This window comes from Giraffa tippelskirchi, chromosome 11, assembly GCF_054371585.1.
Source record: "Giraffa tippelskirchi isolate mGirTip1 chromosome 11, T2T-mGirTip1v1.2.pri, whole genome shotgun sequence".
NCBI classification, from domain to species: Eukaryota; Metazoa; Chordata; class Mammalia; order Artiodactyla; family Giraffidae; genus Giraffa; species Giraffa tippelskirchi.
In genome coordinates, this window is record NC_137285.1 from 84,105,718 (window position 1) to 84,133,310 (window position 27,593).

The 27,593-nt window shown below is 40.8% G+C and overlaps 1 protein-coding gene across 17 annotated transcripts in view; it reads right to left on the reverse strand.

Annotated features, from left to right (window-relative positions):
- The window catches only part of YAP1 (Yes1 associated transcriptional regulator), a 123,616-nt gene that overhangs the window by 40,807 nt on the left and 55,216 nt on the right, over window positions 1-27,593 (reverse strand). For 7 of the 17 annotated variants that reach the window (XM_081545937.1, XM_081545931.1, XM_081545941.1 and 4 more), the window contains 2 exons: window positions 23,525-23,640; window positions 380-493 (listed from right to left, as the gene is read on the reverse strand). In XM_081545937.1, the coding sequence (XP_081402063.1) occupies window positions 380-493; window positions 23,525-23,640 (230 nt within the window). Of the gene's footprint in view, window positions 1-373; window positions 494-23,524; window positions 23,641-27,593 lie in introns of all 17 variants that reach the window. The other 10 variants (XM_081545939.1, XM_081545942.1, XM_081545930.1 and 7 more) reach the window with 2 other exon arrangements.

The following is a 27,593-nucleotide window of genomic DNA, read 5'->3' on the forward strand; positions in this document are numbered from 1 at the left end:
ACCAGGCCACTCACTGACAGAAGCTGGTGTTTCAGGTTTTAGATGAAGCAACAGCCCAATTATTTCTATAGCTAGAAAGATCGTCTTAAACAAGATCACTGTGTTTCTCAAAACTGTGAAAGGAACAGTGAGTCCGGTTAGTAAACCACCACAACGTTCCTCCAACCCCATCCCAAGGAGTCCAAGCTAAAAAGCTGCTTTAGATCCAAATTCAAGTTTAAAGTGAAAGGAATGAAAACAGTACTAGGTAAGTTGGCTAGGCAGTCATTTTTTAAAATTATGAAGTAACGCAATTTAATTTAAATGTACCTCCCAAAATTCATATACCAAAAAACAGTAATCAAAAAATATTTAAAAAGATTTTGAGATGAACCTTTACCAAAACGAGGGTCAAGCCTGGGGTCTAGCCAAGAGGTGGTCTTGTTCTTGTGGTTTATATAGTATATTTCTCCATCCTGAGTCATGGCTTGTTCCCATCCATCAGGAAGAGGACCTATAAACAACAGAAAAAAAAAATCACGGTTGGCTTTTATTTGGTGCACCTAAAAATAAAAAAAAGTGGGAGAGGTGCTAATTTAAAAAGAAAATGCATCCTGACATAAAACAACTCATGAAAGTAGAATCAAGCATGTGTTCAGAGAAGGAAGGTCAACCCAAATACTTGATTCTTCTCCACCAAAAAGAAATTATCCAACAATAAAATCTACATCCCCAGAGACACAGATGTAAAAAACTTCAGATTTTGGACAAACTCTCTGGAAGTCATGACCCAAACAGTTACTATCAGTGTCAATATAAGACACGGGGTGCGCAGCCCGGGGACTCTGCCCCCATCCAGCCTGTTTCGTGACAGTACCTTCCTAGAGACCCCGGAGCTCTTAATAAGGAATCTGTACAAGTGTTCTCACGGCACTACGGTATCATAAACATTCTGCTTAATATAGAGCACGGTTTAGCTTAGTCTGCCAACTGCCATTGATTTCCATTATTTATGTGACTGACACACACCAAGAAAGCTATAATAGAGAAAACGTGGTTGAAAAAAGCTGATTCTTCAGCAGCCCAGAAGTTGCTAGGAGGCGGGGATGGGGCTGGAAGCTTCAGTCTGTCAGAGATGTGGGAGGGGGAGAGTAAGGACCAAGACTGCGGCGGGGAGGCAGGCTTCTCAGGAAGAAAAAGAAAAGAGGCACAAATTTCAAAACTACAGCGTGAGCAAACAACACCTGGGAGACAGGGCTAAGAATACAGAACGTTTACGATGATTCTCGGCTTCCCTCCTGCTCATTCGGTAAAGAATCCGCCTGCATGCAGGAGACCTGGGTTCCATCGCTATGTTGGGAAGATCCTCTGCAGAAGGAAGTGGCAACCCGCTCCAGTCTTCTGGCCTGGAGAATCCCAGGGACAGAGGAGCCCAGTGGGCGGCAGTCCACGGGGTTGCAGAGAGTCGGACACGACTGAGTGACTAAACCACCACCAAGATGCTTCTCTCCTTGCGAGGGTATCGAGCTGCTTTTTTGAGGGAACAGTAATGAAATGAGAGACCCGGTATAAATGCTCAAACCCAGGCGCATTTCCTCCTTGTCTCCTCCACTTCCCACTCCCACGAGGACTTGGGAGAGGCAAAGGTGAACGGACCAACAGGAAGTGACTGCTTCCTGTGCGACAGGCACTGTGCCAAGTACATACGTGCGTGCACTCATCTGATCATACGATGACTGGGGACGCCAGCGGCAGGACAATCTCCATTCTAGCGGGGAAACTGAGGCAGAGCGGCTCAGCTGTACCCGGAGTGAGCGTCAGAGCTGACACTCACACCCAGCAGCCTGATGCCGCAGCCATTTTCCTCGTAACACTTCTTTCCTTTACATTTGTATCATTTTTAAACCTTTAAAAAAACTTCTTAAGTTTAGGACAACTGCTTCAGAACATCGTGTCGGAGTCTGTCACACAAGAACGAGAGTCAGCCGCAAGCATACACACGTCCCCTCCCTCTTGAACCTCCCTCTCACTCTCCCAACTTTTTATTTATCTTCTGCTCCCGAGATTAGAGACTAAGTATGTATCCTGTGCAAAAATGGAGCAAGTCCCTCTTCTCTAGGCAGTAAGCCCCCTGCACACGAACCTTCGAGTTGTGAACGTGCAAAGACGCAAACGTGCATGCCCAACCACGTTTACATCCGCTCACGTGTCTGGTGCACAGTCCCACGTGTGCATCCCCTACACGTGGCTGCGCTTTTGTGCACTTCACTGCGTAGGGTACAGCAGTACAGCATGTACTACCCAGCATCACTGGATCATTCTTTCAGGAAGGTGGACAGAACCGAATGCAGCCAGGAGCCTGTGCTCCCGGGGCTAGCAGGAGGGGGACTGGCTTGCCCTCTGCCTCCTGTCGCTGATGATCCTTCAGCTCAACCATCGTCCACCTCCGCTCCCCCCTCCAGTCAGGAACTTGCCTGTTCACTTGATGCCAGTTTATGCCAGCCATACTCTACTTCTGTACTTTTCAAGGTACTATACTGTAACACTAAAACTTTCTTTTTTTTGTGCTTTTTTTAATGTATTATTTTTGAAAATTTATTATTAACCTATTATAGTACAATACTATATAGCCTAATTGTGTTCGTTGGGTACCTAGGCTAACTTTGTTGAACTTATGAACAAGCTCTTGGAACAGAACTCATTCGTGTGCAGGGGACTGACCGTATTGGCAGTCCAAGACGGCCTTGTGAGTGGTGCTGGAAGAGGAACTGTGGCCAACAGACCACTCACACGGGCCCAGGGGACCCAAGGCCCTAATTCTAGGCCAGTTTCATTTGTATCAAGAACAGACCGATTTGCTATTATAGATCAAAGATCTTCTTTGATGGGGTCAAAATCATGTTAGGGAATGCAGGCACATGCCACTGGAATGTTCTAGACTCCTACTACAGAGGCTACGGGGGAAGACCCTCCTCCAATCCTGAGTGTGAAGTTCTGCACACAATGCTATGTCCCGAGTTGGGACTCCGGTGAATGGGAAGCAGACTTGTTAACCACATATAAATCAAACCACTTTTCTCAGCAGCCTTCAGTGTCACTTTGGTCCCTGCTTCCCCACTAGGAAGTCAGAAACTTCAGAACTGTTGGTGTTTAGTTTCTCCGCTGTGTCCGATCCTTCTGCGACCCCACAGATTGTAGCCTGTCAGGCCCCTCTGTCCACAGCATTTCCCAGGCAAGAGGACTGGAGTGGGCTGCCATTTCCTTCTCCAGGGGATCTTCCCGACCCAGGGATTGAGCCTGCAGGTGGATTCCCTACTACTGAGCCACCAGGGAAGCCCAAGGATTTGTTACTAGCTTTAATTACGGAAGATGGCTGAATGAGTCTGAAAAACAAGTAATAAAATTCTAAGTTCTTCAGACATGATGATGAACAGGTCAACAGAAGTCACTGCGTGCGTCACTGGGAGCATCAACACAAGGGCCCTGACAGGCGTCATTATCGCCTATAAACCTGCCTGACTAGACGGATTCCCTACTTTTTTTTCTTAACCACCACTCTCTGCAGCCCCAAAGACTGCAGCCGTAAATATAGCTATTTATCCTATATAAATCATATTTCTCAAGTATTTTTCATATATAAGTCACTAAGTATAATATTTAGTATTTTACTAAAAACAGTAGACTTCAAAAACTAAATTTAGCAAACTTGCCACCAGTTCTTGTCACTACTCTTTTTCTTACCTGGTTAAGAAAAAAAGCTGGATATTACTGATGGCTGGATTCTCACAGACGGATTGAAGCAGATCAGAGAGTGGGAGTGGAGTCACATTTTCTATTATAAGCAGAATATGTGAATGATCTGATATTAATCCAGTGCTTTTTGCTCCTTAAATGTTTTCATTTTTATGGCTCATCTGACATCTTAAAAAGTGCTTAAAATTTGTAGAACAGTAAAATGGAAAAGCCAAAGTTTCTTGTAATCTATTCTCCAGGAGAAAAAGCAAACTTTTGTTTCGTGATATAGTCTGGATTTTTTTCCCTGTGCACATTTTATAATACACATGCATAACTACTGATGCCAAGCTATACCTGAACCATACTTGCTTTTATTCACTTAATATATATTATGGACATCTTTTCTTAACACAACACGTAAGTCTCTCTCATTCCTTTTAATGGCTTCACAGATCTTACTACACAGATATATTAGAATTCATTTATCCCAGTGTTACATATCCGAGTTGTTTCCACATTTCATCCTAAATTTGTTATAAACTGCGCAATGCACAGCACCCCCCGCAGCGATGGCACAGCACCATTACTACCACTGCACACCCTGTAGTCAACGCCATCATTCTGATGAAACACGGCGACATTCAGACAGATCACCTGCCCAAGGGAGACAGCAGAGTACACTTTCCCAAGATCAAGATTTGAACCCAGGCAATCCGACATCAGAGATCCTGTTTAAAACCATACAGTGTGCTGCGTTCCAAAGACATAAACACATCCCCAAAACTTATGCAGGTGCTTCCATACATTAAATTTGCAAAGCAGAATAATGACTTTATTCATTCATACGTAAGTTTAAATCATTAGCTATTTATCCTATATAAACCATATTTCTCAAGTATTTTTCATATATAAGTCATTAAGTATAATACTTAGTATTTCACTAAAAACACTAGACTTCAAAAATTAAATTTAGAAAACTTGCCACCAGTTCTGTTCTTGTATACTATAAACAATCAAAAACCAACCTCTATACAGCACAGGTTGGCACAACATTGTAAATTGACTATACTTCAATTTAAAAACAAAAAAGAAACCTCTGACTAATTTTAACTTTATTTTTTTGGGCTCCAAAATCACTGAGGACGGTGACTGCAGCCATGAAATTAAAATGTGCTCCTTGGAAGAAAAGCTATGACCAACCTAGACAGCATATTAAAAAGCAGAGACATTACTTTGCTGACAAAGGTCCACCTAGTCAAGGCTATGGCTTTTCCAGTAGTCAGGTATGGATGTGAGAACTAGATCATAAAGATGGCTGAGTGCCAAAGAATTGATGCTTTCAAACTGTGGTGTTGGAGAAGACTCTTGAGAGTCCCTTGGACTGCAAAATCAAACCAGACAATTCTAAAGGAAATCAACCCTGAATATTCATTGGAAGGACTGATGCTGAAGCTGAAGCTGCAATACTTTGGCCACCTGATATGAAGAACCAATTCATTAGAAAAGACCCTGATGCTGGGAACAATTGAAGGCAAGAGAAGGAGACAACAGAGGACAAGATGGTTGGATGGCATCACTGACTCAATGGACGTGAGTTTGAGCAAGCTCTGGGAGATGGTGAAGGACAGGGAAGCCTGGCATGCTGCAGTCCATGGAGATGCAAAGAGTCAAACCCGACTGACTAAACAACTAATTTTAGACATGAAGATATAAAGCAGAGACAAGACTGGTACAAAAAAAGAATGTAGTGACTGTTGCCTATTTTCCCACCCTTATTTCTAATTAAAGAATTAAATATGTACATATGAAGTAGAATAATCACTGTAAAATTTTATAAGCATTCAAACTGATACCAAATATATATACTAAACACAAAAGAATGCTTTTATATTTATGTTCATTTAACACTAGGTAAAAATTTAACGTGTGGAAACACTGTCTAAAACAGGATGTCCTCTTTGCAGAAAAAGCTACTGATCAAAGGCAAAGGAGTAGATGAGGAAACATTACCTTTAAATAGCTTTGCATCACAATCGAATTCTAATAGAAAAAACAAAATTGAAAAGAAAAAAAATCTTCAACCTCAAATGTGAACTAAATAAACAATAACAGATCTGCGCTTTATTCACACACAGGAGAATTTTTATTTAAATACTCTTGAGATGAAATTCAGTGACTTGATAATGCAGGTTTCTAAGTCATTGTGTTCAACTAAGCTAACTGCTGAATAACCATAAGAAGTTGAGACAGCACGAGAGATATATTTCTGAATCATCAAGTTGCACAGGCTACTGGAAGTTTGATTCAAACATCTGTTTGGGCTAGAGTTGGAATGGAGTAAAGTCAGTAAGTCCGTGGGGAAATCTGGGCTTCTCACAAAACTAGATTTACAACAGGAGACTACAGGGATAGATCAAAATATATTCAGAAAATTCGAATTCAATTTACATCCTGATTTTAGTGTCATAAATATTAAAACTTCTCCAATAGGGAGTACATAAAATGAAGCAAATATAAGTAGCAATATTTTAATGACTTAGGATAAAACGCAAGCTGAGCCCATCCTTAGAATTTCTGATTCAGTAGGTTTGGAGTTGGGCCTGAAGATGCCCAGATGATGTGGATGCTGCTGGTCCAAGGAACACATTTTTGAGAAACAATGATATAAAAAATAACTACTCACAATTCTTTAGCTGGTATATAACTGTTATCTGAATTTATCTGACTTTTGTGAAACTACGGTTGTCCACTGTTAGGCATCAGGGCAGTTCAGAGAGCAAACTATGAAGCGCTCCAGGTCTGAGAACAGCACACAGTCACCTCTGCTAGGAAAAGTGAGGCAAATGGCTCGGCCTCTGTCAGGATAAAGCAGAAGGGCAATGTTTCTTTTCTAAAAAACTGAAATGGCCCAAGCAACTATCATGGAGAAGTGACCAGATACATTTCTTTTTGGTCTCTAATGACCAGATGGTAATGAAGAGTAGGGACTCTGGAGGCAAGTAAGCTGGCGTGATCTATGGGAATTATTACTCACAACTGAGCTTCAAACCATTTTTAGTTGAGGACTCTTCACTTTCTCAGTTCAAATGAAGAGTCCTCTCTCTGTGCTAACAAAATATTTTCTTTATACCTAATGCCATAATACTTATCACATGGTTCTGTTTATATGTGTTTTCTTCCAGGCGAGACTGAAATCCTGGAACAGAGAAGTGTATATTACGCATTTCTCTATTTCACTGTTGAGTCGAGTGCCTGTTACTCAGAAAGGGCACAAATACATGTTGGCTGACATTAATGCAATCAAAAGTCAATTAAAATTCTTCATTTATGACTGTGAGAGAAAAATATCCTGATTTATCCTTTCCATGTTAAGTTCAATTTCTCCATTATTAAGTATCACTGCAATTAAAGGCACAAGGATGTAGCAATCTCTTTTATTCAATAAGTATGTATTGAACCCCTACTATATTCAAGTACTAATCCAGGCCTGGATATAGAGCAATAAGCAAAACAGTTCCTGCTTCATGGATTATGATCTAGCTAGGAAGACAGACAGGTATGTACAGTACAATGCTGGCTAATGACAAGTGCAGTGAAAAAACCCCCCAAAACAGCGTGAGTACAAAAATCAAAACCAAACCTGGAAATGGTCTTTCAGAAATGTGGACTAAGAAGGGCTACATTGAGATAGTGACCTTAGGGCGGACTCAAACACAAAGCAAGCCAAGATGTGATGAGCCGGGACACGCGCATCCCCCGGTGGGGACGCAGGGCAGGCCGGGGCGAGGGCAGAGGAAGGGAGGGCTGAGGCTCGCGGGTCACCCTGTCGTCATGACCCAATCAGCAGATCGTCAAGCATGTTAACCGGCAAATGGTGGAGTGGGGAATACCTACAGGGCACCACCAGCACCAAAGGTGGGGAACGCCTACAGGGACCACCAAGACCAAAGGTGGGGAAGACCTACAGGGACCACCAGCACCAAAGGTGGGGAAGACCTACAGGGCACCACCAGCACCAAAGGTGGGGAACGCCTACAGGGACCACCAAGACCAAAGGTGGGAAAGACCTACAGGGACCACCAGCACCAAAGGTGGGGAAGACCTACAGGGCACCACCAGCACCAAAGGTGGGGAACGCCTACAGGGACCACCAAGACCAAAGGTGGGGAAGACTTACAGGGGACCACCAGTACTAAAGGGTAGTAACAACTTCTCCAAACTCACGAATCACCTCTAAATAAGTACAAGTGGGCAACAAACATTTTCATCCCAGACAATGTGCGCATACATGAGACGCAGACCCTTAGACATGGGAAAGGTGTGGGAGTTTTCCAAGGCTAGGCTATTAGGCTTAACCACCACAGAAAAGTCTTTTGGGAACAAGGAAGAGATAAAAAGTAGGCCCTGGATCATGAAGGTAAAGAGTAAGTAGTCATCACTTTAATAAGATGTAAAGAGGGTGAGAAATCTGAATTAGGAAAAACAAGAAAGAGTAGTAGCCTATAATTAATTAATAAATTAGAATTACTTATCTTGGGAAAAATAAATTTTTATGCAGTATTTATTACTACTAGCTGAAAAATGACTATAACAAACACTAACTTCCTGTAATATTTTGAAAACAAACAAAACATTCTATGTCATAATACTGAAGGTGACTCAACGTCAACTTCCTGCTCTTGCCTAAGGACCCTCTTGCATCAAGAATGACTCACAAACCATTTGCAACGTCTAATCAAACCAGAAAGTCTTGATTATGCCAAAGTTAGATGATCAATCTCTCCCTCTCACCTGCCCCACAACTCAGGAATAAAGAAGTAACCCAGGACACTGAAAGTTTACTAAACAAAACCCGATGAGTGATTCAAAGTACAGGGCCATCATGGAGTAGTTTCTTCAGAATGTTAAGAGCAGCTGGAAAAAGTAGATGCAATACATCTTTCAAAGGTCTCTGACATTTATGATGAATCACAAACTGCATTACTACATTGTTCTAAGTTCTTTACAAGCAAATATTGACTCATTTAACAGTCCCATGGTATAGGTCCTATTATTATCCTCACTTTACAGATGAGGAAACTAAAGCACAGAAAAGTTGCCCCAGATGACTTAGCCCAGTAACTGACAGAGGGTGGATTCAAACCCAGATAGTTCTGCTGCTGCTGCTGCTAAGTCACCTGAGTCATGTCTAACTCTGTGCGACTCCATGGACTGCAGCCCACCAGGCTCCTCCATCCATGGATTGTCCAGGCAAGAGTACTGGAATGGGGTGCCATTGCCTGCTCTGCCAGATAGTTCTAGCTTTCCAGAACTCATGCTCTTAAGTACTACACTGCAATTATGACACACATTAATCAAAAGGAGTGTTTTTTTAAAATTTCTTCTCCTAGAACTTTCATGAAACCTCACTGCTTCAGTCATGTTCATATAGTTGGCTCTTATATCTTTAATACTCCTCACAGGGACACCAGTCTTTCTTCTCCACCAACTGCACACCAACAGTCCACAAAACATGTCCTCAGATTCTGAGCTGGTTTTACTTTACCATACAATCGCCCCTGTTGCTCAGATAAAATTTAAATGTAGACTTTCATATCTCCATGACTAAATTTGAGCAGTAGCCTCCCAATTGGTCTTAATCAAGGGCACATTTTATGTACCTGAAGAGCCTCACGCCTCCTCTGAGGAAGCAGCTCTATGACTCAGAGCTCCCGAAGGCCCCCAGGAAAACTTCTCAAATCTTCACTGGACTATTCAAGGTCGTCTGTCGCCAGCCATTACACAGCACACTGAAGAGGTTCTAAAAGTGTCGCCACTACAGCTCACGCCCTCCTCACTCAGGCTGGGCTCAGTCCGGCCAAGTCCTCTCTCCCGTCTCCGTCTCCTCCCGCAGGCACTCCTCTCCCGCCCGCCTTGCTCAGCCAGTGCTTCCTCTTCCCTCCCCAGTGTGGACGCGCCTTCCTCAAGAGGGCTTCGCCTACACACAGGTTCAATCCTCTCCTACGCATCATGTGCTTCTTTGGTGACATGATTCTAGCGCACTAGTAACTTAATAATCCATTCAGAGTGAGTCCTCCTGGCATGACCTGTCCTTCCAGTACTCAGCAGGGTCATGCACTTTGCACCTCCACATGTATCCCCAATGCACAAACCCCAGCCTGTCTCCTCTGAACTTTCCTGATTTTTAGGCACTGAAATCCTACCCTATTTTCATGTTCTATCTTTGTGAAGCTTTTCTTGATTTCCATCCCACTAGTAACATTCTTCCCCACCTATGAATTGAAATTGCACTTGTTTTTGATTTTTTGGATGCTTATCTTATATTTGTTCTTTAACAGTGAGTTCAACTCAGAGTTTATCATCTTGCACTAGAATCGAGAAAAAGAGTTCTCCATGTTTTTTGAGTGGCACGTTCAATTTCTGCTCCATTAACGATGCTAAAACCTTTTGACTGTGTGGATCACACCAAACTGTGGAAAATTCTTAAAAGAGATGGGAATACCAGACCACCTGACGGGCCTCCTGAGAAACCTGTATGTCAACAAGCAGCAGTTAGAACTGGACATGGAACAACGGATTGGTTCCAAACCGGGACAGAAGTACATCGAAGCTGTGTATCATCACTCTGCTTATTTAACTTGTATGCAGAGTACATCATGAGAATGCTGGGCTGGAAGAAGCACAAGATGTAATCAAGATTGCTGGGAGAAATATCAATAACCTCACATATGCAGATGACAGCACTCTAATGGCAGAAAGTGAAGAAGAACTAAAGAGCCTCTTGATGAAAGTGAAAGAGAGGAGTGAAAAAAAAAACTGGCTTAAAGTTCAACATGAAAAAATTAAGATCATGGCATCCAGTCCCATCACTTCATTGCAAATAGATGGGGAAACAATGTAAACAGTAACAGATTTTATTTTCTTGGGCTCCAAAATCACCATGGATGGTGACGGCAGCCATGAAACTAAAAGATGTTTGCTCCTTGGAAGAAAAGCTATGACCAACCTAGACGGCATATTAAAAAGCAGACACATCCCTTTGCCGACAAAAGTCTGTATAACGTATAGTCAAAGCTATGGTTTTTCCAGTAGTCAGGTACAGATGTGAGAGTTGGATCATAAAGAAGGCTGAGAGCCAAAGAATTGATGCTCTCGAATTGTGGTGCTAGAGAAGACCCCTGAAAGTCCCTTAAACAGCAAAGAGATCAAACCAGTCAATCCTAAAAGAAATCAACCCTGAATATTCAATGGAAGGACTGATGCTGAAGCTGAAGCTCCAATACTTTGGCACCTGATGCTAAGAGCTGACTCATTCCTCAGTGGACATGAGTTTGAGAAAACTTGGGGAGATAGCGAAGGACAGGGAAGCCTAGCGTGCTGCAGTTCATGGGGTCGCTAAGGTAAGATTAAACTCTAGCCCATAAGCAAAGAAGAACTAAAGAGGCTACTGGTGAAAGTTTGAAAGAGGACAGTGAAAAAGTTGCTTTAAAACTCAACATTCAGAAAACTAAGATCATGGCATCTGGTCCCATCACTTCATGGCAAATAGATGGGGAAACAGTGGAAACAATGACAGACTTCATTTTTTTGGGCTCCAAAATCACTGCGGATGGGGACTGCAGCCATGAAATTAAAACATACTTGCTCCTTGGAAGAAAAGTTATGACCAACCTAGACAGCATATTAAAAAGCAGACACATTACTTAGCCAACAAAGTTCTGTCTAGTCAAAGTTATGGTTTTTCCAGTGGTCATGTATGGATGTGAGAGTTGGACCATAAAGAAAGCTGAGCACTGAAGAATTGATGCTTTTGAACTGTGGTGTTGGAGAAGACTTTTTAGAGTCCCTTGGACTGCAAAGAGATCCAATCAGTCCATCCTAAAGGAAATCAGTCCTGAACATTAATTGGAAGGACTTATGCTGAAGTTGAAGCTCCGATATTTTAGGTCACCTGATGTGAAGAGCTGACTCATCTGGAAAGACCCTGATGCTGGGAAGGATTGGGGGCAGGAGGAGAAGGGGACGACAGAGGATGAGATGGTTGGATGGCATCACCGACTTAATGGACACAAGTCTGAGTAAGCTCTGGGAGTTGGTGATGGACAGGGAGGCCTGCTGTGCTGCAGTCCAAAGAGTCAGACATGACTGAGTGACTGAACTGAACTGATACATTATAAGGCTTAGACCGGAATTTTGACACTGCTGCTTACCTGTATTCTACTCACTGCCGTAACCTGTGTCCCCAGCCACTGGCTCATGTCCCATTTCAGCAGATGCCTCAGTGAACTCCACTCATTTGCCTACATCCTGGCATGTCTTCCCAGGAAGCTCTAAGTTAAAGGAAGTACTTTGACTTTTTTGATCTTTATATCTCTTAGGGCTTAGCTGCTGCTGCTAAGTCGCTTCAGTCGTGTCCAACTCTGTGCGACCCCACAGACGGCAGCCCACCAGGCTCCCCCGTCCCTGGGATTCTCCAGGCAAGAACCCTGGAGTGGGGTGCCAGTTCCTTCTCCAGCACTACCACCAAATACAACCGAAGTTTGTTGAGCTGAAATGACTAAGAACTTACCTGTGAAAAGAATGATTGATTAATCTTAGTCAAGTCAGTCTGATCCTCAGTTTGTGCTTTTACAGATCACAGGCTTTTTTTTAAGAAGTTGGTAACATTTTGCAGTGCTCTTTTATTAAATGAGCTCTCATATGAAATGGTGGAGTCATTCATATGTAATAAGTCCTTAGGAAAGTTGTTTTTTTTCCGATTAAATATAGAACTAAAATAAGAATAGGAATAACAAAGTGGATCTTTAATAACGTTTCTATGGTTTTAAGGTCACCATTCCAGAGTCTTCTATCTATGTAGTTCATGAATCAGCTGTGTAACACCTCCTTGAAACTTGTTAGAAATGCAGAATTTCAGGTCCTACCCATGACCTATAGAATCAGAATCTGCATTAAAAAAATATATATCTCCAGGAGATTCCTTTACACATTACAAATTGAGAACCACTGATTTACAATACTGTGAACTGTGGTGTTGGAGAAAACTCTTGAGAGTCCCTTGGACTGCAAGGAGATCCAACCAGTCCATCCCAAAGGACATCAGTCCTGGGTATTCACTGGAAGGACTTATGCTGAAGCTGAAACTCCAGTATTCTGGCCACCTGATGCAAAGAACTGACTCCTTGGAAAAGACTCTGATGCTGGGAAAGATTGAAGGCAGGAGAAGAAGGGGACAACAGAGAACAAGATGGTTGGCTGTCATCTCCGCCTCGATGGACATGAGTCTGAACAAGCTCCGGGAGTTGGTGATGGACAGGGAGGCCTGGCATGCTGCAGTCCATGGGTTCGCAAAGAGTCGGACACGACTGAGGGACTGAACTGATTTACAATACGGAAAACTAATATGGCTTGTTTGTTTTTTTTTTCCATGCATTATAAATGAAATTAAACTCCAGAGATAGCACACTTCACAGAAAACTATGAAAGGTTTAACTTCAGACAGACCTGGGTTCATATTCTGAATCCAATATTTGTAATTGTTAGCCATCTAACCTTGAGCAAACTCCTGATGTGCTTGATGCTCACTTTCGTCAAAAAATGGAGATAAGTACTTTCTCAACTAATCGTTGAAAGGATTAAAGGAGAAAGTGCTTGACAAAGGGCTGGGCTTATAATAGATACTTTTTTAAAAAGAGTTATTCCAACGTTTTCTTGGAAGTTCTGCCATTTTGTTCTAACAATATACGTATTTTTTGAAAAACTGTATATAATATCAAGATAAGCTTATGATAAAATAAACCTGGTCTCAAAGATGAAATGACTGGATAATAAAAACAGGAAACCCACAGGTTTTCGCTTCCACAGGAAAAGAACCCTAGAAAGGAATCATTTTTGATGGTCTCCCAACCTTTCGGGACCCAACCTTCTTAAGTGTCTTTAGTCCCACTTCCTCACCACTCTCTCACTAGTTACACGGTGCTGGGAGTTTGAGGCTCAGCGAGCTCTCACAAAACGCTACCTTTATCTTCCCCTTCCTTCCGTAAACTGAAGTCCCACTCACCTACTAAAATTCAGGTTCTGAGTCCAATCGCTTCTTATCACTTCCCCTGAATTATTGCAACCGCCCAATAACTAACCTTCCTACTTTCAAAAACCTTATTCAGATCATGTCCCTGCTTTGTCCAAAACCTACAAATCCCTATATAATATGGCTTCCATGCTTCTTTTCACCAGCTGTGTTCCAGCTGCAATGGCCTTCCTGCTGTTCTTCAAATGTGCCTCAGCCCCTCTGAACTGGCTGCTGTACCAGGCATGGAACATTCCTTTCCCTTCCCCCAGCTATCCGCATGGCTCTTCAGTTCATTCAGATCTTTGCTCAAAAATCACTGATTACAGAGGACCATCCTGGAGAAGTTATCTAAAATGATCACTTCCCTCCATTCCCCAGTCAATCCCTCTCTGATTCGTAACTATTTTTCCGTTTCCATTTTTAACTGATGACACTGTTTATTTGTTTCTGTTCTATATTCTTATGATTTAGAGTCATGCTCTGCACACGTTCAATATTCAGCGTTTGTGGCGGGAATGAACAGACCGTAAAGATGTCCGCTCTGCCCTTGGAGCACGCATCTACCTGTGTCTCCCCCGCCTTCGCGGCTCGGTGTGTGTCTCCCATAGCATTTACTGCTGCATGGGGAAAATGATTTTACCTTGACTTCATAATCCAAGTGGCCATTACAGTGTCTAGTATAAATGAATAATTTAGAAAGGGAACAGTTCAATTGTTTCAAGGTTGAATAAGAAGACTTTTAAAACAGTTAGTCTGTTACAGCTAGATTAACTTCCCAGAGGAAGATGCCGAGTGCAAGCTCAGAGAACCTTCTAACATGAAACTCTTCAGACTTTCTTAAATGTAACTTGAGTCTTCAGATTTTAACTTAATAGCTTATAGCTTTAGTATGTAAATTTATAAAAGATTAGCTTTCTACAAGCTCACTTAGACCTCAGAAATGTTCCAATAAAGTAATGACCTTTGGTAAAATTTTAACCTAAAGTTTTAACACCTCTTTACCTTTTTAACTCCAAAGTTGAAAAACTCTATTGTTGCAGGATTTTTTTCATTTCACTGATGCTGGCTATATATGGTAGTCTATGGATATCATTTTAAAAGAATTAGCATCTTAATCTTTCACATAAATATTCCTCTTATGAGTCATAAAATTATTACAGCAGAGAATAGCCAGAAGGATTTAGAAATCAGTAGGAAAGGCAAAAGTAATACTTTTCAAACTCCAAAACTTATCAAAATAGGAAACGAAAACAGGCATTTATTTAGTTCTTAAATGTAAATAATTTAATCTCTTTCTTATCCTTTCTACTCCAAAGCTGAGCAAAGTTTCCAAAATTCTACAAATACTCACTGTAGAAAAGTGGAACGTGGACACTTGTATTTTTAAACACCATCTAATAACGCATTTTGCTAAGAGCTGGGAGCGATGGCGTGCATCATGCATCGATTTTCCCTGTGTTTCTTTAACAATATCCACTCATTCTTCTAAGTTAGTCTGTTAAAGGGACCAAAATAAGCTTATATCCTTTTTTTCACTAGGCTCAGTATTTACAACAAATTCTTAGTAACTTTCAGAATTCAAATGAACTTTACTTTCCCAAATGATTACTTAAGAGGCTTTTAATACATTTTAAAAAATATTTGTTATTCATGCTCTAAGATCAGATCAAGGGACCTCAGCAATCTTGAGCTTCAATATGTCTCCCCTTGCTTTCGAAGATAACCTCTAAAGTAAAGAAGACAGAAAAGAATTACCTTGTGTGAAATAATAGGGCATATAACTAAATATATGAATACAGTTCAACCCCTGGGTTGAGAAGATCCCCTGGAGTAGGAAATGGTAACCCGCTCCAGTACTCTTGCCTGGAGAGTTCAATGGACAGAGCAGTATAGCAGGCTCCAGTCCATGGGGATGCAAAGAATCGAACAACGTATGTTGTACATGCCAATATGTTAAGTAATATAAAAACACACGCCTTGATTCCAGAATAACTGAATTTAAGGTTCTACTGATATATCTGGCGTGGAGGGTGTCTTGCTCTGAGAGTCATTTCAGAAATGTAACTGAGTAGAAGGCAATGGCACCCCACTCCAGTACTCTTGCCTGGAAAATCCCATGGACGGAGGAGCCTGGTAGGCTACAGTCCATGGGGTTGCTAAGAGTCAGACATGACTGAGCAACTTCACTTTCACTTTTCCTGTTCATGCACTGGAGAAGGAAATGGCAACCCACTCCAGTATTCTTGCCTGGAGAATCCCAGGGATGGCGGAGCCTGGTGGGCTGCCGTCTATGGGGTCGCACAGAGTCGGACACGACTGAAGTGACTTAGCAGCAGCAGATTCACAATAAAGCTAACACCTTGTTTCATTTGCCAAATGTTGCTGCCTTGCTCAGACATTCTGAGTTTTAATATTATTTAGAAAACACTTTTAAGTTAAAAATCATGAATGGAGTTAGTTAATATCAAGAGCGATTCCCAGTGTAGAAGGGGTGAGACGCTCTCACCACCAGAGTAACATGCAGGCTGTCAGCTGCCTTGATGCGAGTGGCATGTTTCACCAAGCAGCAATGTCCTGAAGCCATCAGGATTAAAAATGCCGACACGCTCCAGTGTTCCTGCCTGGGGAATTCCATGGACAGAGGAGCCTGTCGAGCCACAGTCCATGGGGTCGCAGAGTCAGACACGACTGAGCGACCAACACTAACTAACTCAGAAGAACTCCTAAATACTGAAGATATTAATTGCCAGCTATTGTCATCTGCAACTCATTTGGACATTCTAATTGGATTATTTTTTCTATTTCACAAATAAATATTTTTACCATCATAATCCCTATATATTGTTTACTGATAACTTTCATTAACATGAAATGGACTGGTCCATATTTTCAAATTAAAAAAGTGGTTCTCGCTTCCATAATATTAACCATTTTTTCAGGAACTTAACAAATAAATCAAGACACTGAATAAAACAAACCGAGTTTCTTAAGGATTATATTCATTTGGGATTATTATGTTTTTTGCTTTTTACTCTTTTCTCTTTTCCTGTGGTCATCTTTCTTAATTTACCAAAGTTTGCAGATGAGAAAAAAGCAGTAATTTTGGTTTAAAAAAGATTATTTGGGATAAACTGCCTCTGTCTTATACTTCACTGCTTTGATGTTGGGCTTTATTATAGTTTTATTGCCATTTGGTATACTTTAGTATAGTCTTGTTCCATATATTACAACTTCGGGTTGGCAGATTATTTCCATCTTACAATAATCAAAAACTGTAAGAATCAGGAAAAAGTTTGACCCATGAGAAGAAAACCATATTTACATTTAACACTCTTACACCTTCTATACCAAATGGAAAATCAATGTGACTATAAAGTCAGCAGATAACACGAGTTGAATAAGAACCAATGATATACATTTGGTGTTAAAAAGCTTGTAAACATAGCCCTAAAGACAGTGTGGTAAAAGATCATAAAAAAATTATTTAAAGTGAAGTAACAGTAATTGGACTGCAAGGTGATCCAACCGGTCCATCCTAAAGGAGATCAGTCCTGGGTGTTCATTGGAAGGACTGATGTTGAGGCTGAAACTCCAATACTTTGGCCACCTGATGCGAAGAGCTGACTCATTTGAAAAGACCCTGATGCTGGGAAAGATTGAGGGCAGGAGGAGAAGGGGACGACAGAGGATGAGACAGTTGGATGGCATCACCGACTCTGTAGACATGGGTTTGGGTAAACTCTGGGAGTTGGTGATAGACAGGGAGGCCTGGCGTGCTGCGGTCCATGGGGTTGCAAAGAGTCGGACATGACTGAGCGACTGAACTGAGCTGAACAGTAATTACCCTGTAATGTAAACTGATTAAATTGTAAAATATCAGATGAAATCACATTTACTTTATTATTCAGTATATTATACCAAGCACTGTATTTTGTTAATAATAATTTCTGTGTACCCACTTTGTATAAAGATTGTCATTTAATTTTCACAACAGCCCTACAAATTTAGTGGTACTATTTTTATTGTCATTCCATTTTCCAAGTGAAGAAATGAGGCACAAGTAAATATTCTCCTTTATCCAACCTTATAGTCAATTAAGAGACAGAGCTGGGATTCAAACCTGTGTCCACCTGACCCAGAGTCCTTGATCTTTAACCCTTATTCTAAACTCCTCCTGAGTTCACTCCAAAGGTGAAAAGCAGAACTTAAACGCTTGTGAACTACAACATGTGAAGTAGGAATCAGCAGCTCCTAAATTCTGTGGTCAGCTTTGTACTTTTCATACATCCTTACCTCTTCTGGGCTTTTTAAAGTTAAAAATCTCACTACCAACCTTTTACCTATTATTGTTACATTTCACATCTGCTCTATGTCATATTCTCCTTGGTAACAATCTCTCTGTCCCGTCTGGAAGTTGGTCCTCTGACAGAGACTCCACAAAGCCCAAGTAATACAGCAGGCAAGTATCAAGGCGCCTCCGTGCGACCCACTCTGCCTGCTTCTCAGTATTTCCCCCACAGCAATGGAGGTGCTGAGCAAATTCCTTCACCATGCATCATCTTCCATGATCAAGACGGCATTTTCTCTACCCATCTTGACATATTTCCTAGCAATTCCATTTAGGTTTTCATAATGGGGAAATCAGACAGTTCTGTAATTGGCAGATTTAGGCATTAGTCAAATAAATGCCAGACTTAAACCATGAAAATAATAAATTCCTTAAAATGTACCTGTAACAAGAATTTGACTTTATCAAATTGTTAGTTATCAAAGGCAGATTTTTAAAAAGCAGACAATAGAGGGTTCACTGACTTTGCATCATTTAAATCAAGGCTTATGCCATTTTTAATAATCCTAAACAGTCACCTGTTCTTTGGCACCAAGTTATTTCTGGATTATCACAGGATATATTTTGTTTATACTGCTGCTTTAAGATTCAGCAATCTTGTGGGTCATTGGTAACAAGCTACTAATAAAAAAACAACATCTTCATGTAAATGGAGCTCTCACAGACTCTCTCACATCCATACATGACTACTGGAAAAACCACAGCTTTGACTAAACAGACCTTTGTCAGCAAAGACATGTCACCTCTTTTTACTATGCTGTCTACATTTGTCACAGCTTTTCTTCTAAGGAGCATAAAAGGAGAGTTGGATCATTAAGCAGCCTGAGCACCAAAGAATTGACACTTCTGAACTGTGATGCTGGAGACGACTCTTCCGAATTCTTTGGACTACAAAGAGATTAAGCCAGTCAATCCTAAAGGAAATCAGTCCTGAATGTTCATTGGAAGGACTGAGGCTGAAGCTGAAATTCCCATACTTTGGCCACCTGATGTGAAGAACTGACTCATTAGAAAAGACCCTGATGCTGGGAAAGATTGAGGGCAGAGGAGAATGGGATGACAGAGGATGAGATGGTTGGATGGCATCACCGACTCAATGGACATGAGTTTGAGCTAACTAAACTCTGAGTTTGAGCTAACTAAACTCTGAGTTTGAGTTAACTCCCGGAGATAGTGAAGGACAGGGAAGCCTGGTGTGCTGCAGTCCATGGAGTTGCAAAGTGTTGGACATGATTGAGCGACTGAACAACCGCAATGTGCCATAAACATAATACATTTAATATAACTTCTAAGTGGCAATCATCAACTTAATTTAATAGAATGGGGTTTGTGTATACTTTTATATAGGTATATATTACATATTTTAATGTAAAGTAAAGTAGAATTATTTTACTAATTATTCAAATTTCCTTTCATTTGGTAATTTTCTTTTCCTCACACTTCAAATTCCTTTCACAAAGTTCACTCTCTTGCTAATTAAATGGCCAGTTAAAGAATATAAATTCCTTCATCGGATCAAGTAAGTCTTGCCTCTAGAACCCTTTCCAGGTGCATCTTTGTTTTAGGTGATTTCTCAGTGGTTCAGTTGGTGAAGAATCTGCCTGAAATGCAGGAGACCTGGGTTCGATCCCTGGTTGGGAAGATTCCCCTGGAGAAGGGAAATGGCAACCCACTCCAGTATTGTCGAGAGAATCCTCATGGACAGAGGAGCCTGGTGGACTACCGTCCATGGGGTCGCAAAGAGTCAGACACGACTGAGCGACTAATAGTAACAGAAATTTAGCCAATTACAAATCACACATCTCCTGTCTAGCAATAAAACTCATCATTTCAACCTCTTATTGTGAAAAAGACTTATAAAAAGCAAAAGTAAACTAATCATTTTTTTGCTAAACCAAATTTCAGTGAAAGAAACTGGATTTCATAGAATCTTAGAACTGGAGAAAATCTTAAAATATTATTCAGTTCCATTAAAACCTATGCAGAAAACTCAAGAGTCTAGAGAAAATATAGGAAAGTGATCTGATCAGAAATAATCAGAACAGAATACAAAACTGGACTCAAATATTTGAATGAGGCAAGTTCTTTTATAAAAAGATTAACAATAGGAAGTTCCAGTTAAAATAATTAATAACAAAAATGTAAATCAAGCTGCATTTAGCTTGAGTGACTCAGTAAAGTACTTCAGAAGAGCTGTGTATCTTTCTCTTTTACACAACGGCTTCAGATTAGCAGATTCAGAAGGAATTGTCTTCAAGGTGAAAACTGTCTGCAGATACCCTGCTTAACTGGAAACAGGCTAGCTGCTTTGTTGTAGTCAATACACTGAAAATTTATTTAAATATCCTCACAATTCTAGCTCACAGGCTCCAGGCTTTGAAAACTCAAAAGACCATTTCCCAAGCACAGAGGAGCATCACTTCTGCTGCTTGGCTGCTGCTGCTGCTGCTAAGTCGCTTCAGTCGTGTCCGACTCCTAGCGACCCCATGGGCTGCAGCCGACCAGGCTCCTCTGTCCATGGGATTCTCCAGGCAAGAGGACTGGAGTCAATCCTTGACTGAGAGATAACATCATTTTCTCTTTAAGCTATTCACGAAATCACGCTCTGTACCTCAGTGGAGAATGCACAGTCTCCAAACACCGTGAGTTCGTTTCAGATGGAGAAGGGGAAGCCCCTGAGTTGAACCCTTATCAACATGTATTATGGCTGTAACTTACATGAACATGAGGTCATCAAGACTACAGTTCCCACAGCATTCATTCCAAAGCATCGCAACACTACCAAGAAGTCTTCTATTTTTAAATAGCCACTCAAGGATTCTCAAATGTGAAGTGAGGCTAATAACAGCACCTAATTTAAATGACCATTATGGGAATTAAATGAGATTGCACAAAATGACCTTAGGAAGAAGTCTGGCAGGTAAACAGGGCTTCCTGTTATTATTTAATACCTTGGTGGCTCAGACGGTAAAGAATCCGCCTGCATGCAGGAGACCTGGGTCCGATCCCTGGGTTGGAAGATCCCCTGGAGGGGGGCATGGCAACCCACTCCAGTATTCTTTCCTGGAGAATCCCAGGGACAGAGGAGCCCAGCGGGCTACTCACAAAGAGTCGGACTCGGCTGAGCGACTGAGCACAGAACAGGACACAACGCACCACCACGTAAACGTGTGCGAGTCTCTGTGGCGGCCTCTCCCCTTTCAGTCCTGCCGCCAAGTCTCCGCATCTCAGCCTCTCCGTGTACAACGCCCAGCTCCTCCCCCACAAAAACCCACTAACACAGGGCAACTGGGCCTCCCGCAGCTTTACTCGAACCGGTCCCGCCAAAGTCACCTCTTTAATTAACACAGCAGCAAGCGTGGCTAGTAATGTTGATGCAGTACATAAAAACACATTTCATGTTTTACAAAACACAGAGCTGAAATAAAATACACAGATATTCTAAACCCATTAAAACCAATTTGATACATATGTTTGGTTTTAAACATAAAAACTTGATCCCAATTCTTCTCATTTCCTTAGACCATTACTATGAGAAAATTTAATAGGAAAAACATACACAAACCAATGTTCTAAAAGAATTATAATCAATCTTATAGAAGCAAAATGCCTGATCGTCCAAGATAAAAGTTAAATTAATGAATTATTTGTTACTAATTTCCCAGGTATAGTTTTAGTTGGATTATTACAAAATGAATAATGTGCATCATCTTCTTTGAACTATAAATACACAGCAGTTTTCACAACTTTTATTTGGATGTTTGAGAATTAAAAAAAATAGCTGTCAAGTAAAAATATTAGTCAATAAATACTTGCATAATATTTTGCCTTTGAAAAAATTTTAACTTAAATGTCACACATAAAACATATTCTGAGGATAAGTAAAGGTACTGATATTAAAATAAGCAAAGATGGAAGATAAAGTGGAAACTTTATGACAAGAAAAGTTCAGTCACAAATCTTGCCTTGATTTTCATTTTCTTGAATTGTTTCAAGTGTTCAACCCATTGAAGGCAAGAAGAGAGTTATGGAACAGCAAATCATTCCAACACACTGTCATCACCTCTAGGGGCAGAAGGACATTTCAAATTTCATGAGCTTTCCTAGACAAGGAATGCTTCTGACAGGGCTGCCGCTCAAGACAATCTGCAGCGCAGCTTCCAGCAGCATCACGCTGGTCACTCTGCTGGGGAGGGCTGTGAAGGAGAAGGCCATCACAGGCCCCAGGCTGCAGGTCACAGCTGCTGCCGTCAGGGCCCCAACCTGGGACATCAGCGAGGGGGGCAAAGTGTGGGGGCAGGGGCATGCTCAGAGACCCAGCCCACAGGCTCCAACCCCCGACTCCAGGCTTGGGGGGCATCTTCCAGGGGAGGGGGGGCAGGGATGCGTGCTAAGTCGCTTCAGTCGTGTCTGACTCTTTGTGACCCTGTGGATGGTAGCCCACCAGGCTCCTCTGTTCAGGGATCCTCCAGGCAAGAACACTAGAGTGGGTTGCCAAGCCCTCCTCCAGGGGATCTTCCCTGCCCAAGGATCGAACCTGTGTCTCTCAGTCTCCTGCACTGGCAGAAGGTTCTTTACCCATTAGGGAAACCTGGGAAGCCCTTTTCCTAATATGCACAAAGATGTATAATGGGTAGGTATGGCCTTGGGCCCATGTAACAAAGAAGAAAGAAGACATACAAAATCTAACTGACACAGGGAAGAAGGAACTAAACCTTTACTTAGTACCTACTCTGTATTAGAACTGTAATATAAAAGCTTTATATGTATATTATTTCCTTTACTGTCTTCCTCTCTATAATAAGGGGCACTGTTACTCCCAATTACACAGATGAGAAAAACAGCAAATTTAAGTAAACTGCCAAATAGGAGACAGAAAAAAAATTTACACTCAGGTTTATCTTCTGTGAAAAAGGTGGAAATGTGTTAAATAATACGTACCGGCCCTAAGAAAGGTGCTTTAGGGTTTTATAAGTTGCTACCTTCCCGTTATTCTCAAGGTAGAGCAAACATTCACGCTAAGAGGTGGCTTCCCATCCAAACCACAAAAGGAAGAGGGCAACTTCAACTCTAAGGTCTCGGACACAAGCAAGCAGTAGAATAAGGCATGAGCGTGTCAATTAACCAAACTAGGAATCTGAGACACTCACTTCAGAAATGAAACTTGGAAAACGGCTGACTTTCAGTCACCAACTCCTTTAGGTATTCATGATTCAACAAGGGTTTGGAATAGCAGGCTATTTGAATAAAATAAGCTTCTCTTATGAAAGAGGATAGAAAATAACCATCACCCATGCTCCAGTTTCCTTAAAAGAATAATTACTATTTTCCACAGGAAGTTTCACCAATGCACAAGCACTCCCTGCGTGCCCTAATGACAGCATTTCACTCACCCGAGGCCGAATTCATCATGTTCTGCTGCACGGGCGGGCTAGTCGGGGCGGTGACGTTCATCTGGGAGAGCATGGCCTTCCTGGGGTCCTGCCAGGTGGTGGTCTGATCTATGTGACTGAGACAAAAACATCCCTGCGTTAGATAACACAGACGAGGCCCTACAAACAGCAGCCTCACTTATCAAAATAGGTTAGCTGTATCAACTGGCGGGCAAAGGATTCTAAATCAGCTCTGTAAAAGCACACAGTCTTATCACCTCACTGCTCTCACCCTGCCTCTGCAAACTTTCTCATCCTTCTACCACTGAACTTTCTGCTGAGATTTTATAAGTGCAAAATTTGAAAGTTATGTCTGAAATTTTAAGTAAACGGAAATAATTTTCACCTAGTAGATAATTATCTGCTTTAATTTAAAGCTGAAATGTGATTTATTAATCATCTATAACAGTAGTCATATAAGCTAAACCCAAAATTCATTAGGGAATCACCCATTTTTTTTCCCTCCCAATGCTATAAATGCCAATTAACCATATAATTTGAAGACCTAAAACCCTTTACACTGAACAAAACACAAAAAGATGAAACATTCTTATCATACTATATACTCCAAAGCCAAAACAGAAATACAAACTAAGTTTTTATTGTCTCCAGTTGACTGTTGAAGGACTTTTTCATTTGCTAAACAAAACTTGTAAACATTTTCTATGTACTATTAACTTACTACAAAATGTCTAATACATATGCATATAGACATCTTCATCTAAAAAACTGGGGATCAAAAAAATAGCTAAAAATCACGTGAATATGAAACTACAAGCCATCTTGCACAGTATTTGGTTTATGAGCATGCAAAAAAATATTAGTTTTCATCTTCCTGTGAAGTGTAATTATTTCAGTGAAAGAAAAAAAAAATTTAAACCCATGAAACTACCTGAAATTTATCTTGAAGAAATAGCCACAGAAGTACTCAAAGATCTATGCAAAGTTCTCTTCTGTATAATTTATAAAAGCCAGATAACATCTAATGAAAGGGAGTGGTTAAATACTGTTACATATGATATACTGTACTGCAGCTATTGAAAATATCTTAGAATGATATTTAATAGCATAGAAAATATTAATAATACAGATTATAGCAGAGTAGACAGATTAACACAGATTATACTATTATTATTTTCTATGCTATTAAGTATTATTCTAAAATATTTTCAATAGCTGCAGTACAGTACATCATATGTAACAGTATTTAACCAGTCCCTTTTATTAGATGTTATCTGGCTTTCAATTTTGGGGCTTCCCTGATAGCTCAGTTGGTAAAGAATCTGCCTGCAATTCAGGAGACGCCGGTTCAATTCCTGGGTCAGGAAGATCCGCTAGAGAAGAGATAAGCTACCCACTCCAGTATTCTGGCCTAGAGAATTCCAAGGACTGTACAGTCCATGGGGTCGCAAACAGTCGGACACGACTGAGGAACCTTCAATCACTCATAGCCTTTTAAAGTAGACTGTAAAATAGTATGTATAGCATGAAGCTAATTGTTTAAACGTGTGTGCTGAAAGCATATGGGAAGGATACACATCAAAATGTTTCCTTTTAATGAATTTTTACTGGAGTATATCTACATTATAATATTGTATTAGTTACTTCCATAGAGCAAAGTGAATCAGCTATACATTCTAACATTAGAATGTTTTAATTGTGTTTGTCTCTAGATGGCCAAATTACAGAACTTTGTTTAATAATAGGAAAACCTGGAAAGATAATCATGAACTCACAATCTTTGAAAAGGGTGTGGAAGGGCATTAGAAATAAGGGTTATTTTTTTTTAAAACACAAATCATTTTTTCTATGGCTGTTTCAATTTCAAATCTGATTTCTCTCTTCTTGAATCATCCTCATAATAAATACTCATGTGTGGTTAAGGAAATGACACCCTGCCATTAATTTTCTTGAAACCCGAATGCTACCGTGCCAATAATGTTATCTTATCAATAACACAGGGATCTAGGCTCTGCCTAGCGCTGTGCTGTATCAGTCACTCAGTCATGTCTGAATCTTTGCGACCCCATGGACTGAAGCCCGCCAGGCTCCTCTGTCCATGGGGATTCTCTGGGCAAGGATACTGGAGTGGGCTGCCATGTGCTCAGGCTAGAACAGACCTCAAATATTATCTCCTGGAGCTGGGAGAATCCTTCTTCCTAAGGAAGGAGAAAGAAGAGGAAAACAGAGGGGGTAAAAAAGGCGCAAGATTTGTACACTTGGGAATAACAATGATACCTGACAACTGAACGCTATTACAGACCAACTAACAAGCTGAGAGAAAATATTTAATTGAGTATGCAGTCTCTCAAATACTGCCTCACCAGCACCTCTTTACCAGTCACAGGTGGCCTTCAGCTGCTGCACTGGCACTGCTCAGGTCTAGACAATACAGGGAAAGCCTTGTTCAAGTCTGGATATGCAAACACCTCGCTCCAAGAGATCATGTTCCTGTCAAGCCCTGTAAGAGCGAACTCTTTTTCCATCCTTCAGTGAGTCATTGAACTAACTAAACCATAAAATTTTTTCTAGATAGTCTCGTGCTTATAAAGCAGTACACCTGATAATTAATACAGTCATACTGAAGGAGAGAAACCCAAAACCTGTAAGACAACCAACATTTAGGGAAATATTCTGTTTCTCACTGCCTATTATAATGTTAAGAAACCAGGAAAAGTCGCCAGGGATTCATTATTACTAGCTCTTAAATTTCAATGAAATTGTGTACTACCTGCCTACTCCTTGTCTCCAGTACTTCTGAAAATCAGTTACATTTGTGAGGGGTGAAAGAGAAGAGGCAAGTTCAGGATTTTAACTGCTGAAGGTTTTCTAATATCTAACAGCTGGGTTTCTCTGAAAACTAGCCAATTACATAAATCACATTAATCCTTCATAACTAGATTGAAGTCCACCTGAGGGTTTAGGAAGACCCTATTCTGATGACTAATGGAAGAACAAATCTTCCCAAATAGAAGAGTTCTTAAGGTTTTCGCCTCATTTAAACAAATTAGGCTTTTAAATATAATGCAGAGAATGTATAGCTTCACTGCTCTTAAGAGTGACTATTTTGCTGAAACGCTACCAAGTGTATAAATGCTAAAATTTCTTCTCCTAAAAAGGTTTCTGTGAACCTCAGTAAGCTAGTTTAGAGAGGTACAGGGCTATTCTATGTTACTTCAGCAAATGTTTCATTTACGCAAAAAAGATCTACTTTTCTTTAAGGAATAAATATGTCATCATCTAAATTGTCCCAAATATAAAAGTATAAGTGCCTGAAGAACTACAAACAGAGGTTCGTGACATTGTACAGGAGGCAGTGATTAAAACCATGCCCACGAAAAAGAAATGCAAAATGGTAAAACAGCTATCTGAAGAGGCCTTACAAATAGCTGAGAAAAGAGAAGTGAAAGGCAAAGGAGAAAAGGAAAGATATACCCATTTGAATGCAAAGTTCAAAAGAACAGCAAGGAGAGATAAGAAAGTCTTCCTAAGTGAACAATGCAAAGAAACAGAAGAAAACAACAGAATGAGAAAGACTGAAGATTTCTTCAAGAAAATTAGAGATGCCAAGGGAACATTTCATGCAAAGATGGGCTCGATAAAGGACAGAAATGGTATGGACCTAACAGAAGCAGAAGATATTAACAAGAGGTGGCAAGATTACACAGAAGAACTGTACAAAAAAGATTTTCACGACCCAGATAATCACGATGGAGTGATCACTCACCTAGAGCCAGACATCCTGGAATGTGAAGTCAAGTGGGCCTTAGAAAGCATCACTACGAACAAAGCTAGTGGAATTCCAGCTGAGCCATTTCAAATCCTCAAAGATGATGCTGTTAAGGTGCTACACTCAATATGCCAGCAAATTTGGAAAACTCAGCAGTGGCCACAGAATTAGAAAATGTCGGTTTTCATTCCAATCCCAAAGAAAGGCAATGCCAAAGAATGTTCAAACTACTGCACAACTGCACTCATTTCATGATAGCAAAGTAATGCTCAAAATTCTCCAAGCCAGGCTTCAACAGTA